The 14,366-nt window shown below is 35.4% G+C and overlaps 3 protein-coding genes across 5 annotated transcripts in view; 2 read left to right on the top strand and 1 right to left on the bottom strand.

Moving 5' to 3' along the window:
* Positions 1-254, top strand: part of LOC118745874 (protein downstream neighbor of son homolog) — an 8,851-nt gene extending 8,597 nt beyond the window's left edge. Inside the window, exon 5 of the mRNA XM_036479547.1 lies at positions 36-254. Within this exon, the coding sequence (XP_036335440.1) occupies positions 36-39 (4 nt within the window). The 3' untranslated portion in view covers positions 40-254. The remainder of the gene's footprint in view (positions 1-35) is intronic.
* LOC118745898 (DNA-directed RNA polymerases I, II, and III subunit RPABC2) lies at positions 182-886 on the bottom strand. Its single transcript, XM_036479560.1, has 2 exons — positions 724-886; positions 182-617 (listed from the first exon to the last, which is right to left on the bottom strand). Exons 1-2 carry the CDS (start codon positions 750-752, stop codon positions 251-253), a joined length of 396 nt encoding a protein of 131 aa, XP_036335453.1. The 5' UTR covers positions 753-886; the 3' UTR covers positions 182-250.
* Positions 887-5,073: 4,187 nt separating this feature from the next.
* Positions 5,074-14,366, top strand: part of LOC118745855 (ceramide kinase) — a 74,679-nt gene continuing 65,386 nt past the window's right edge. Inside the window, exon 1 of one of the 3 annotated variants that reach the window (XM_036479538.1) lies at positions 5,074-5,718. The gene's annotated coding sequence lies outside the window, so the exon portion shown is untranslated. The remainder of the gene's footprint in view (positions 5,719-14,366) is intronic. The other 2 variants (XM_036479531.1, XM_036479525.1) reach the window with 2 other exon arrangements.

Genomic DNA, 14,366 nt, shown 5'->3' with positions numbered 1-14,366 from the left:
GTGTGTTATGATAAAGAATATGGCTTCGCGTGGAGTTGACAACTGGCAGCCGGAGCTTAAAAACTAAATAACGGATTTAAAAATTAAGAATTTATACCATTCCGTCGGATACCACTACAGTCTATAAACCAATAAAATATTAGTAAACGGCAATTATACAAAACAGAATTATGCAAATTACTCTCATTTTGCACAAATGTCCAATATATATTTTGATTTTTTAATAAAACTTACTATTTAAATCTACAACTTAATGATCCACTATAATTAACTCATCGATGCTCCAATCCTCATAGGAGTGATCCGGTAAAAATCGCCTTATAATAATTGGTATCTTCTTCTGTTTCAACTCTTTCATAGCAATTTGCAGCGGATCTGTTTCACCTTCCAACTCCACCATGATGGGTGCGCACATAGCAATTTGCAACGCACGCGTACCCAACACACGCGCCCGTTCATATTTCGTCATGTATTTGGTTGTAATGCGCTTCGCCTTGGGCACTCCACCACCAGCATTTCCTGGCGCTATAATTTCTATATTGTCAGCCTCCTCCTCTTGGTTAATATCATCGATGTTATCCTCCTCGTCAACATCATCGAAATCATCACCACCGACACTAGAGTGAGGAAATGTTTAATGAAATGCAGTGCAAGCCACCCATCAAAAACTGGCAACTTAAAAGTAAGCGGTGTCTTAAAACTTGAATGTAATGTAGTACTTACTCATCGTTATCGTAATCTCCCTCATCCATTTCTCGTCTTAAATGAGTAAATCAAATATTTATTATCAGAACAAAATTAAATTAAAAATTACAGCGGCGTGCACAAAACGCCAAGATCTGCTTCTTCCAGAAAGAGCTGTCACTTGGGAGTTTGTTCGCTTTACCAATTGATACTTCTTGGTAACCAGTGTAGGAAAACTACAAAATAACAAGATTGCCAATTCAATTTTTAAACGTTAATTTTTTCATATTGTTTTCGTTACCGACCGTCTTCACATGCTTGAAAATCTCGCTTGCGTTCTGCTTTTTTCTCTCGCAAGAGAGATAGAATTTTGTTGACTGGGCATTTCACAGCATACTTTTTCATTTGTAAAATGTCGCCAAACCAGTTCAAGCCTTGCAGGCTCTTAAAAGTTTGAGAAAATTAGAAAATCTGCATAAAGATATGTATACTATTTTCAAATGAAAAAGACTGCCTCTAAATTTGTATTTGCCTCCAAAATAAACGATGTTGCTACTCTGAAGAACTCCGCGAAATGAGAACATACCTGTCAAACAACAAAAATTACCGTTGATAGCAAGCGAGATTTTCCAGCACGTGAAGACGGCCGGTTAAGCTTTGCTTGTTAAAGCAACATAGCGTTGTTTTCTCGATTGTTATTTAACGAATAAAAAACCAGCTGTTTTCAACTATTTGTTAACTAATTGATGCGACAGCTGTTATTAAAATTTAAACATTGTACTAATATCTGTTATATGTACCAGACATTTGTGAACTTCTTACAAAACTCCGCCTCGTTTTTGATCGAATGGGCAACACCGGCCGACTGTGGCAACCAGTGTGACCGTTTTGATCAAAGTGGATCAAAAGTGATACGTTTTTCGATGAATTTCGTAGAAGTCGAAAAACTTGCCAGAGATGTTTACAATTACTTCGCCCATAGCATTATAAAAGCATAGTAAGGTAAAACCGTTCTCTCAATGCGTCGGCCATGATTTTTTTTTTTTAAGTTTGCCAACATTTTAAAATCGTATAAAATTGAGAGTAAAAAATAGGAATTGTTCAAAGTTGTCGTTGTTTGAGATTGAAAATAGATGTGTGTGTGAGTTTGAGTGTAAAATTTTAAAATTAAATTGCTTGCAAACGTCAAGAATTTGAAAAATTACTCTCAGCGGCTCTACCTTCCAATTTTTTTATCATGGCACATAGTGCTAAAAGAGTGGATGAATTTGCCGAGCTTCAAAACTGCGTTGGTGTTAGAAATTATAAAACTTAATGCCCAGTGTAGCGCGTTGCTATTCTTTTTAACCGACTTCTAAAAAAGGAGGAGGTTATCAGTTCGTCGGAATACTTTTTTTATGTAGTTTACCGCATAACTTTGGACCACGTCAACCGATTTCGATAATTTTCGGAAAGGTAGTGTTTCAGAGGTGGTCCCATACTAATCTGGTTTAGATCCGATCATTGGATCATGAAATATATATATATATTTATATGAGAATTAAAGTCGGTTTTTTTTTTGCTAAAAATTATTTGTTCATATATTTTTTCGATGACGGTGGGAACCAAGCGTGAGCTATTGCCGAAAAAATTTATTCGCCACCAATAAATTATATTATACATAAATGTATATATTTTATTTTTTATTATATATGAAATATTTTGGATGTTGTCAATCGAATGAACATAGAATTTCAAAGGGAATCATACAGATTGCATAAGTTATATAACCATTTTAAAAGTAATTATAAACTTATATTTTCACTTTTGTCAGACCAGACTGTATGCCAAGTCACCCAGCTGATATAGACGCTTTTAACCCAGATAATCATCTACCTATTAAGGAAGTATATATTACTTGTGCCGCAGAGAAGTAAAGTCTTAATTTTAGAAATTAAAAAAAAAAATATTCAGCAATGTTACATTGAACTGCAAATAAAAAAAGATTTGATTTTAACAGTGAAATCTTAAAAAGCCTTACATGTCATATAATGAAAGTGCTTCGACATTTTTAACAGTTTTAGAAATTTTTCCTAATTTTTATAAAGAAAGCGACAAAGAGAAAATATGTATACAATGGCAACTTTTGAGATTCCATAATAAGTTGATTGCGGTGAAGACATAACACAGTTTTTTGGGGGAGTAAGCAAGCTAAAAACTGCCTTAAATAACTTTTTATATTTTGAGCTAACTTTTTTATACCCGAGCGCACTTGTGCACAAGGGTATTATAACTTTGTTCACATAACGGTTGTTTGTAACAGGCAAAACGAATCGAGATAGATATAGACAAATGTATACATAAATGATCAGAATGAAAAGAGAAATCGATTAAGCGGTGACTGTCTGTCCGTCCGTCCGTCCGTCCGTCCGTCTGTGCACACGATAACTCGAGTAAAAATTGAGATATCTTAACGAAACTTGGTACGTGATCTTCTTTTGGGCGTGGGACGGACGGTATTGAAAATGGGCGAAATCGGATAATAACCACGCCTACCTCCCATATAACGGTAATTTTAAGAAATACGAAAACTGCGATATTTTAGTAACTACTGAAGATAATTCACTCAAAATTCATACTTACAATGAGTTTCAGACGGAAAACATGAATATTATAAATTTTTGGAAAATGGGCGTAGCCACGCCTACTTATGGTTACATGTGTATATCTTGGTAACCGCAGCACCAATTTCTTCCAAACTTGGCACAGTTATTGGCCTTAATACAGCATACTATATGGCTGAAAATTTTAAAAATCGGACAATAACCACGCCTACCTCCCATATAACGGTAATTTTCAGAAAAACGAAAACTGCGATATTTAAGTAACTACTGAAGATAATTCACTAGAAATTGATATTTGCAATGAGTTTTAGACGAAAAATAAGAATATTACAAAATTTTGGCAAATGGGTGTAGCCACGCCCACTTATGGTTAAATGTGTATATCTTGGTAACCGCTACACCAATTTCTTCCAAACTTGGCACAGTTGTTGGTCCTGGTACAGCATACCAAATGGCCGAAAATTTCTAAAATCGGACAATAACCACGCCCACATCCCATATAACGGTAATTTCGAGAAATACAAAATCTTCGATAAATCAGTAAATATTGAAGCTAATTTATTCAAAATTGATGATTGCAACAATTCTTTACCAAGAAATACGTTTATGACAAAATTTTGGAAAATGGGCGTAGCACCGCCCACTTGTGATCACATATATGCATCTCGCTAACCGTTCTAGCAATTTGTACCAAGCTCGGTATGGTTATTGGGCTTGCCACATAAAAGCAAACCGTTGAAAATTGTTGAAATCGGACTAAAATTGAGGCCGCTTTTCATATAACGGTAAATTTCAGATATGCTTGAAATTTCAATATTTCGAAATTTAAGGACGCTAATTTACTTAAAATGTATACACCCCGGCTTATCATGTAGCGGTAGCTTTCGGAAAGGTGGAAAACATTTATTTAATACTTGCGCCGGGTATTTAATGTTCGGCTCCGCCCGAACTTAGACTTTCTTACTTGTTTCTTTTTAACTTGTTACGTTTGCCGCACAGCTCCGCCGCTGCAGGGCTCATTTTCTCAGATCTGACTTTGATCAAAACAAATAAAACAAATCGCTCCACTATGCCAATGGTGGAATGCATAATGTTTTCCAAATGTCTTAAAAATTATTAAAAAATTTTAATTTTAAGTCCCATAAGTACAAAAAGTATTTAAACTAAAAATAGGATTATGTATAAGACATTTTAGCTGTTTTTTTATACTAATAATTAGTACGAAGTACGTGTACCTTTTTTGCAATCAATAAATGTTAATTTGTTTTGAAAAATGACTTTTCATAAAAATTATTAATTTTATTCCATATTGATACTTTGAAACTTAAAATAAAAAAGTGATACATATTGATACATTTTCAGTCTCTTCTCTAGGGATGTGCGATTAATCAGTTAATCAGTTTTTTAATTAATCATAATTCTGAGTAATCAAATAATTTGATTAATCAGATCCTGAGTAATTACTGTTTACTCAAAAAAAATCTATTGAAATCTGAATAACTTTATTTATTTCTTTCGAGTTTGCTTTCAAACGAAATGATTTTTTTTGTATGTATGTTTGCATGTAAAAATACGTATGTTCATATGCACATTCAATATTTTTTTAATATTTTGATTAATCAAAAATAATTATTATTTAAATAATTAATTAATCGGCTTTCGATTAATCAGCTTGTTCGATTAATTGATTAATCGCACATCTCTACTCTTCTCTGCTACAATTTTCACAAGCCCGCGGTCACACTGAGTGCAACGCTGATTTCTGCTTATTTTAATATTGCTTTTGTTTAGTATTTTTCCAGCAGTGAAATTGGATTGGTGTCGTTGTTTGTATTGACGCTAGATTTCGGCTAATAATCATACTTGTTTTTTGTTCGTATGTTATTAGAAACCTGACAGCGCATGTGGCAATAAAAAATTATTAAATTTGTTTCATGTATGTACATATGTATGTACATAATTATGTGGTTGTATAATTGAAACAGTACCTGTAATGTTAATAACGAAAAAGTGATTCGAATCGGAAATTTTACTCAGTGAAAAAGTGATTAGGCAACGTAAGCAGATAATAAGCTCTAACTGATGTTTATTTTTATCGCAAACAATTAAGCAATTGAGAAAGTGGTTCAATACCATTAAAGATATAAAATAAAAGCAGTACAAACGGGTTTTAATAAAAAAAGTCGAACAAAAGTTCTTACGTATTCGCTGTAAAACTTGGCATATCGACTTTTCTTAAAGCCTGGGGGTTAGGAATAGGCTTTTAGTTATCCACTACACTGACAAAGATAATACATTCTGTAAAAAACAACAACAATAAGGCTGTATATACTTTACACAAACCTAACCGGCGCTGCAAGGCACATGGTGGACACTCGTTGTTCACTGGAGGCGGACACATTGATGTCCAAAACACCAAGAAGCTATCAAGGTAAGTGGAGGGAGTGCCGAAAATCCAAGCTCCACTGTGGAAGAACGCATCTTTTCGGTGTTACTACATGCAATCACATACATACATAATATTACATATGTACATCCATCCATATGCATGTATGCATGTACATAAATATTTACTCTTAAAACAAGCAGAACACGCTCAGATAAAAGGAGTAGACATTACAACGGAGTCACTTTGCAAGCAATTAGTACCGTGCTAATGAATTGCGACATGTGAATAATGTATGTATGTATGTACACACATGCACATATACAAAAATTCATGTCTGTATGAATTTACACCAGTGGCGTACCAAATATTTTTTAGGAGTTCTCGTGAATAATTCCAAGTAGGTATTTAACCGTTTTTCACAACTCAGTGATAATGGTGGAGGTTTAGCGTTCATCATGCATCACACCATGCAGCTGCCCGGCAGGAAATCACCCTGTTATGGGCGCGCTGTTAAGAGTCCAAACCCGCATGATCCTGGGTGATCTCAGTGCGCACCACAATCTTTGGCATTCGAGCTTATAAAACAATTGTAGGGGAATACAATAGGCTGAGCAGATGAACGATTCGGTATTCTACATAATGGACGAAGACGACCGAATTGATAGCGTTGATCTGACCCATGCCGGTATTAGCATCGTATCTGCTGATAGACATCGCGATCGATAAACCCGCCGACTTTGCTCCCGCAGAACACCGCACATATAAATATATAAATTTCCCAGCTGAAACGGCTTTTCCAGCGGACTAGCATGACTACCTGAACCAGGCCGATCTGGGAGGCTTCCCCTCCCCACGATTACGAGCAAATTTCGACTGTGAACAACCCAAAACTACTCGGCGCCACTTTCGACACCCTGCTATCTTTCTCGGCACATACAACTGCAATTGTCAATAAAGTACATAGTCGAAACAAAATACTCAAATCGCTAGTCGCAGCACTGGGTCAAATATCAGGAAACGCTGTTAGCAACATACAAGGCAATTGCATGGCCGGTTCGAAACAATACATCGCCCGGGATTCTCTAAACATCGAAATTGAAAATTAAGTCAAGCGCTTCGCAAAATTCTTTTGCTCTTGCTGAATGAAAAAAAGGCGAAATTTCTAATCAACAACAACTCCTATACGTCTCCCGCTATTCGCCACTTTTCTTTCCCCGAGTTGTTTGGTTTGTGCCATCAATAGCTACAACAGCGCCACCTGGGGTAAACTTTGTGTAAATCACAACTTCGTGCCGAAAACTGTGCGAGGTGGCAGCACTATAAACTCACTAAAATGACTGCAGGTGCCGGAAAACGACGTGGTGAGACTACTTGCAACGATGCAGAACCTAGAAAACCTCTGCATATCATCACCAAATAAGAAAAGTTCAACGAGCTGCTTGCAAAGCAAATCCTCGAGTTCGAAAATAGAATTATGGAGGTTTTCTTTCGCAAATTTGAAGAAAGGTTTGAATCTTCTACGCGCGGGCTAACCGAATTAAATGAGAAAGTTACCCGTTTGGAACCTACTATCGATCGAATTAGAATCCATGAGGCAGAGGTAGCAGCTTTAAAACTTTTAATCTCACCAAGCATGGTAAGCAAGTTATGGCTGCCTGTGATGCTAGAGTACTAGCGATCCCACTCAAAGCAGGTGAAAACTTGCAAAGTATATTTCACCATCTATGTTTTTCCCTGAATTTACAACCACCTCAATTAAGGGGTATTTTCCGAGCACGGAAACTTCGGGATACACCCGGTTGACCCTGCGATTATAATCAAATTTCAAGTACCTGCGGATAGAAATAATCTTCTAAAAACTGTGGCGAATTATAAACAATCAAACAACAGTGGACTACGGCTAACTACGGCATACAATCTAAAGCCCCTGTCTTCATTAATGCGTCGCTAACAAAGCATAATTACCAGATTTTTAAGGCAGCCCTTAAGGCCGGTCCACATAGAACGTTCGCGTTGGCTTTGGCGTTGGCGTTGGTTTGACAGAACGCACGTTAAAAGTATGCTTGCTACAATGAACGCTTGGCAGCGAATGCTTGGGCCACTAAATTAACATACTAACGACAGATAAATTAATATTTCATATCAATTATTGCATTAAAAACGATATTTCTTGCCCGCACTTGATTAGAAAGAAAAAGTATTTCACATAATTTTATTTATTTGCAACAGCTGACGAGCGACGCACGCGAAAAAATGAGAGTTGGCCATCTTTTTGGTTTATGATGGCGTGAACGTTGCCGAATTTCGGCTATGTGTACGGCTGCATTTGAATTCATGTATTCATTGTCAGCTGTTGAAGCGATGCCAACGCTAACGCAACGCCAAAGTTCTATTTGGACTGGCCCTTAATCTCAAAAAACGAAAAAGGTTGCGTCTGTGTTCACCAGAGGAGGCTTAGCTCACATTAGGCAACAGAAAAACAACAGTCCGCTCGCAATATACACCCTGGATATACTCAATGAACTTGAGAACACTAGTCCACCAGGTATCCACTCCTTTTGCGACGGGAGTATAAACCAAAACAGCGAAGATCCACAAGATGTCTGATTACTACTACTATTATTGTTCTTTTTATTTCTTCCTTTATTGCGGGTCATACTCTATTTCCCTATATTTTTTTGTGGTTAAATTTGTTATTAGTTTTGTTAGATTCCAACTGCAGTGCATTTAAAATATTGTATATTGACTTTGGACGATGAGCAGGCTAGTTCCAAAGACTGTTTTAACACCATGTTGCGCATTTTAAGCAAACAAGCGGTTGAGTTTAAGATAATTCACCTCAATGCGTAAACTTTGTACAAAAAGCTTGATGAGGTGAGATAGAGATGGGATTCCAATTTTCATATTCCTTGTGTCTCCGAAACGTGGTTCACACCATATCATATTAATGTTTTGATAAAAGTGAATATTGAATACCAACTGTTTAGAGCTGATAGAAGTGGTCTTGGTGATGGTGTCGCAATATACTCGTACATATGTTAAAATTTGTTTGTCTTGATTATGTTGCGCTTCTGGTTGTAGTGACTCTGTGGAATATGTGTTCACTGATATCTTTTCAGGTGAAAACAAGCTCCTGGTCGGTTATGTGTACAGACCCAATCATCTTATTAACTTCTTCAATTTCACCGAAATTCTTCAACCGTTACTCGACAACTACAACAACGCTGTGGTAGCGGGTGATTTCATTTTACAGTCAGGATGGTGTACCTCTATGTTGTTAACTGTTTGCGATTCAGAGCCAACATATTAAACGATTAAATTGTGTAAACTTTTTATTTTTAAATACTTCGTAAAATACTTCCACTCTTAATACATTTGTGAATAATTATGTAACTCTCAAACATGTAAACTCAAATGTAACTATTAGAAAGCCTGCTAAAAACAAACAGTTTATAAGCAGGGTTAAATAAAATGAATGAATGAATGATTTCAAAAGCAATCTGATTTTCGATTGCAGCTTAAAAGTTAGTATGGAGTCTCTAGGACTTTTTCCTACCTACACCTACTGACCAACAAATATTACTAACACAAACAGCACTTTGCTTGATGTATTTGTGAATGAGCTTAGTATATCCCTCCACTGTAGCCAACTGTCAAACTTTTTGAAACACGACATGATTTTCTTAATTTTAGATTTTCAAACAACCAGAATACCAACATTCTTCACATACCTAGACTTCAAGAACATCAACTGTACCTCTCACACTGATGCGGTGGAGTCAGTGGAATGGTATCTGATTCGAACGCTGGTAACTATTGACGACCAAACTAAAGGCCTGGTTATGGCAACTTAACGGAACGTAGAACTTACAGCCGCACTCAGAAACGTTCCTTAAATTAGCTCTAACGGGCACTTAACTAATGATCGTTAAATCTGTTAATTAATGTTTCCTCTCAGAGTTAAAAATTATGAAATACAAAATTAAGTATGGCCCCAGTTGCGGCCCTTTATTTTTGTGGCATCACTGACTTTTTTCGTTCAGTTTGAAATAAAATATAAAAATAAGTATTTATATCATTTTGCGCGCACTGGCTCAACAGACGCAATGGCTGAGTGAGCAGAGCAATGCGTGCCATTCGAGAGATCCGAGTTCGAGTGCTAGGGCAGGAAATTTTTTTTCCTTTTTTATTTATTTATTTTTTTGTTCAATTTTATTAAACTGTCCTTATTGAATTCTTTTCCTTTTTTGATGTAATTTTCTTTTGATTTATAGATTTCTTTGCTTTAAAAAGGAAAATTTTTTTTTAAATTAAATTAAATTTTTATAAACTGTTTGCTGAAAGACAAACAAGACCAATAACAGGCCAATTCTGGCACCTGTCTTTCCACTCACCTCAGTCTTTCGAGAGACAACTATCTTGCAACTATCTTGAAAGCTCTTTTCTGTATTTCAAATGAGTAATTGAAAGATGTGGTAATAGTGTTATTATATTTATCGTTTAGCAATAAGTTTTCTAAAAACTAAACGAAATGAAAAAATATTTTTTATAACAGGAAAAACTAAAAATTTGAGAAACTGAAACAAGATGAATCAAAAAAGTTTCCAAACGTTAAATAAAAAAAAAAATATAAATTTTTTAAGCAATAAAACTAAAGAAAAATTTATAAAAAAATTCGATGGCGAGGATTGAACTCGGATCTCTTGAATGGCTCGAAAGTGCTCTGCTCACTGGGCCATTGCCATTGTTACAGCAACTTTATCGAAATTGAAATTTATTGAAAACAAACAAAAAATTTCAAAATCATTCGTTAAAAAGTTAAGTAAAGGTTTTTGTTTACTTAACTTTAATGTTCATTTAATGCCGTTAACGAATCATTAACCGACTCTGAGAGGGAATTTTTTCAAATCGCTACTGAGGGGCACCTTAAGTAATCATTAAACGACTCTGAGTGCGGCTGTTAGAGAATCAAAATGAAACAGATTTCGACGTGGCATTAAGTTACGTTAAGTTTCGGCTGTTCAATTATAAGCAAAACCCATTTAACAGAATTTTTAAAAGACAGCTGTAAGTTACGTTAAGTTACCATAATCGGACCATAAGTTTCTTCAAGAACACATAAATAGGCTCTTTGATGACTTCGTTCCACTGAGACGCAAAATAGCAAAATGCAGCAGCAGCCCTTGGTTCAATTCTAAATTAAAAAACCTTATTACTACTCGTAATCAAACCTACGCGAGGTGGAAGCGGTACAGAACCGCTGAAGCATAAAGCCGATTCAAAACAGCTCGGCTCATTGTCAACAAAGCAATAATACCATGTTCTGACCGACAACGAAAACACCTTGAAAACGAGTTTTGGGATTGTGGGCTGAAGGCTGTTCACACCGAATGTTGGTGTTTTCGTTGACATATCTTACATCCTTTGTTTACAGTTTTGCTACACAAAAACAAAACCAAAATACTTTTCCTTCAATTTCTTTTCATAAACAACCTTTTGCGTCCAAGCTTATTTTATTTTGGCCAGCCAATTAACAATAAATCCGAAGATGATAAAATATGACTTCCACTTCGATAAATAATCGAAAAAAACTAGTGCAGACACCGATTGCAATGAGTGGAACGTGAGTTTTCAAGTGATTTTCAGCGAAAACTAGTTTTGGTTTGGCAGATTTTACATGGGAGAAAACACAAGTTTTAGGTCGAAAACCGGTTTTACCAACGAAAACAAGTTTTCGATGTCGGTCAGAACATGGTATAAGGCCTGCGAAAGCAACGTATTATAAGAAAAAGTTCAGCTCAGCCATGAATTCAAATCAAACGTGGAATACAATTAAAGAAATTGGGATGGGGAAAATTAAAGGAAAGTTTATCTCTTCACTCCGACCTAAATTTATTCGATTTAAATAGAAAATTTATTAGTCCACCCAGTTCTTTAGCTAATACATGTCTTGGCAACTTTAGAGCACGTGTAAATGTTAGTATTTATATTTTAACACCTTTTCCGCATAAGCCATTGCATCAGTGCAAATGACATCACAATTTTTTAAGGTAGTGTACCCTAAAGTCTTGGAGGCAAAAGCCCTACGCCCATTTTTGTACGGTGCCTTTGCCAACTCAAATGTGCGCTGAAATGAGGGTTCGTTCTCACACACGCCGCGGTCGCTCTGGCATTTATCGTTTTGTTTTTAAATTCTTGAAACTGCTTACGCATGCAGGACGCAAACCAGAAATCAGACTGCATTGTGCGAAACAAAACACCGTCATTAAATGTTCGTACATATGTAAGTGCATAAGTATGTATGTATGTACATTGTACATACCCTGCCGGAAATTCATCTAACTATAAGCTAACTTTAAGTTGATTAGGAAGGAGCTAAAAGTCACTTATTCACTGTATATTTTTTTGACGAAATCTAACTATATTTCTATGGCGATGGCCGCGAAATAGTCAAGGGTGGTTTACCTCTGCATTAGGTGTAGTCAAGGGTGGTTACCTCTGCATTTGATGTAACTAACTTGTAACTAACTACGTTTGGACATAAAATATCAACAGGAAAACCAAAATATTTTTTATTTTATTCTTTATTTTTATTTACTTTATTACATTTCATATTTGTTTTCATATTCTGCTGGTCCCATATTCAAACTCCGTCAGATATAACTTCAAAATGATAATATGAAATTTAGATTTGTTCTCAATTCGAAAAAGTATATGCGAAGTGCAGGATATTTAAATAGAAACGCGTTTAAAGAAAACAATCTCCTTCATTACTTGTCAACTAGTTTCAAGTAAGCTTTTTGTAGCTAACCACAAGTTATATATTTTATAGAAATCCGGCAAAAAAGCTAACTATAAGTGGGCTTTTTTTATCAAATGATAATTTTTTTCTGCAGGGTATCAAAACATTTCCATACTCGTACTTCTATTTTTCTGCAATCATACAGAATATGGAAATTTATGATATCGCATCGCCACAAGCGGTACAGAGTGTGCTTTTTGAACACCCCATGTGAATTATTTAATCGTAGCGCTTTCGGCAGAAGCAAGATTTTTATATGAGACAAAATCGTTTTGAAAGCTAATGTAATTCCCTTTCACGGAAAAAATATTGACATTGAGCCACAGTTACTCCTCGACCTTAAAAAAAAAGGTCAAAAATAGTGTTCTTCGCAAAAAAAAACATGCAAAATCCAACGAATTTGTACAAAAAAAAAAGTTGTATGTCTTATTACACTAATAATTAAGATTTTGAAACAAGATTCACGATTGCAATGTTTAAAAAACGAAAAAAAAATGTAAGCCCTCAATTTCAAAAATTCATTACATATTGCATTTTTTATGATTTGTAAGCAGCGATGCATCTTTCACACTCGAACAGCAAGTACGTTGTAGTCCTATTCAAGACCTTATTAGTGTAATAAAACGTACAAACAGTTTTTTTTTTAACAAATCCGGTGAATTTTGCAATTTTTTTTCGAAGCACACTATTTCTGACCAATTTTTTAAGGGCAAGGAGTAATTGTGTCTCAATGTCAATATTTTTCCGTGAAAAGGAAATAACATTAGCTTTCAAAACCATTTTGTTTCATATCAAAATGTTGCTTCTGTCAAAAGCGCTATGATTATTTTGCATGGAGTGTTCAAAAAGCACACTGTGCGGCACTCCCCTATAACCTGAAGCACTTAAAAACATATGTATGTACATATGTATATGAAACTATGCAAGTGTCATCACATGAATATTGCAACATTTGTGAAGGAAATAACTGAACAAAAGATGTGTCACAGCTGCGATCTACAGCTGTTTAATTGCATAATTGACTTGATGTTGTTATATTTAGCTGTTGAAATGAATCTTTTAATTGCCATCTGCCTCGCATATATACTTACATGCATTTAACCAGACCCACCTACCCACATGTATTTCGACCCACTGAATCCGAATCTTAGGTCCATTTTGTTCCATCATGTAAGGATTTTTCCTAACACCAAAAAGCATAGCGGGCACTTTTTTCTAACATCAAAAACCGATCCTGTCACATAATATCCGGCATGTTTTTTTAAGTTAGGAAAAAATCCTGACGAATTCAGCGGTTCGAAGTATTTGTCGATAGGTGGGTCTGGTTAAATGCACAGACCACTTTTTTTGTGTGCCGATGCTATCAACGCAAAATAGGTATTTGAAGAACAGTTAATACTTTTGGGTTAAACCTTATCCAAGCGCACCGTGAATAGCGAAGAAAATCATAGAATTGGATAAAACTTAATGTTTTGAATTTTTACTTAAGTAATAATAAAGTTTACATTTAAATCGAATTCCGATCATTTAAGGGTTTATCTCTCTAACGGCTAAAAAAAAAACTCGCTCTGTAATTACGTAATTTCGAGGAAAACTCAAATGTTGTCAAGTTCTCGGAATATCCAGGTATAGCTTCTAATCCGATAGTTTAATTTAAAAGAGTTGTGTTAACGTCTGAGATAATATTAAAGGTCTCTTAATATCTAACTCCTTATTTGTACCTATCTACCTGCTACATACATACATACATATGTATATATGTACATAGTAGCTAGTAAAAGTATTGCAATTCGCAAACCTACATATGCACATAAATCTGTTGTCTACATTCTGAAATTTTTTTAACCCTCTAACCGGTAAGAGTGCCTCAAGGCAAGGATCACAAAAA

This window comes from Rhagoletis pomonella, unplaced genomic scaffold (genome assembly GCF_013731165.1).
Source record: "Rhagoletis pomonella isolate Grant_MI unplaced genomic scaffold, Rhpom_1.0 Rhpom_scaffold_00001, whole genome shotgun sequence".
Taxonomy (NCBI): Eukaryota; Metazoa; Arthropoda; class Insecta; order Diptera; family Tephritidae; genus Rhagoletis; species Rhagoletis pomonella.
The sequence above is the reverse complement of the archived record's forward strand: the minus strand, read 5'-3'. Positions and strand labels throughout refer to the sequence as shown.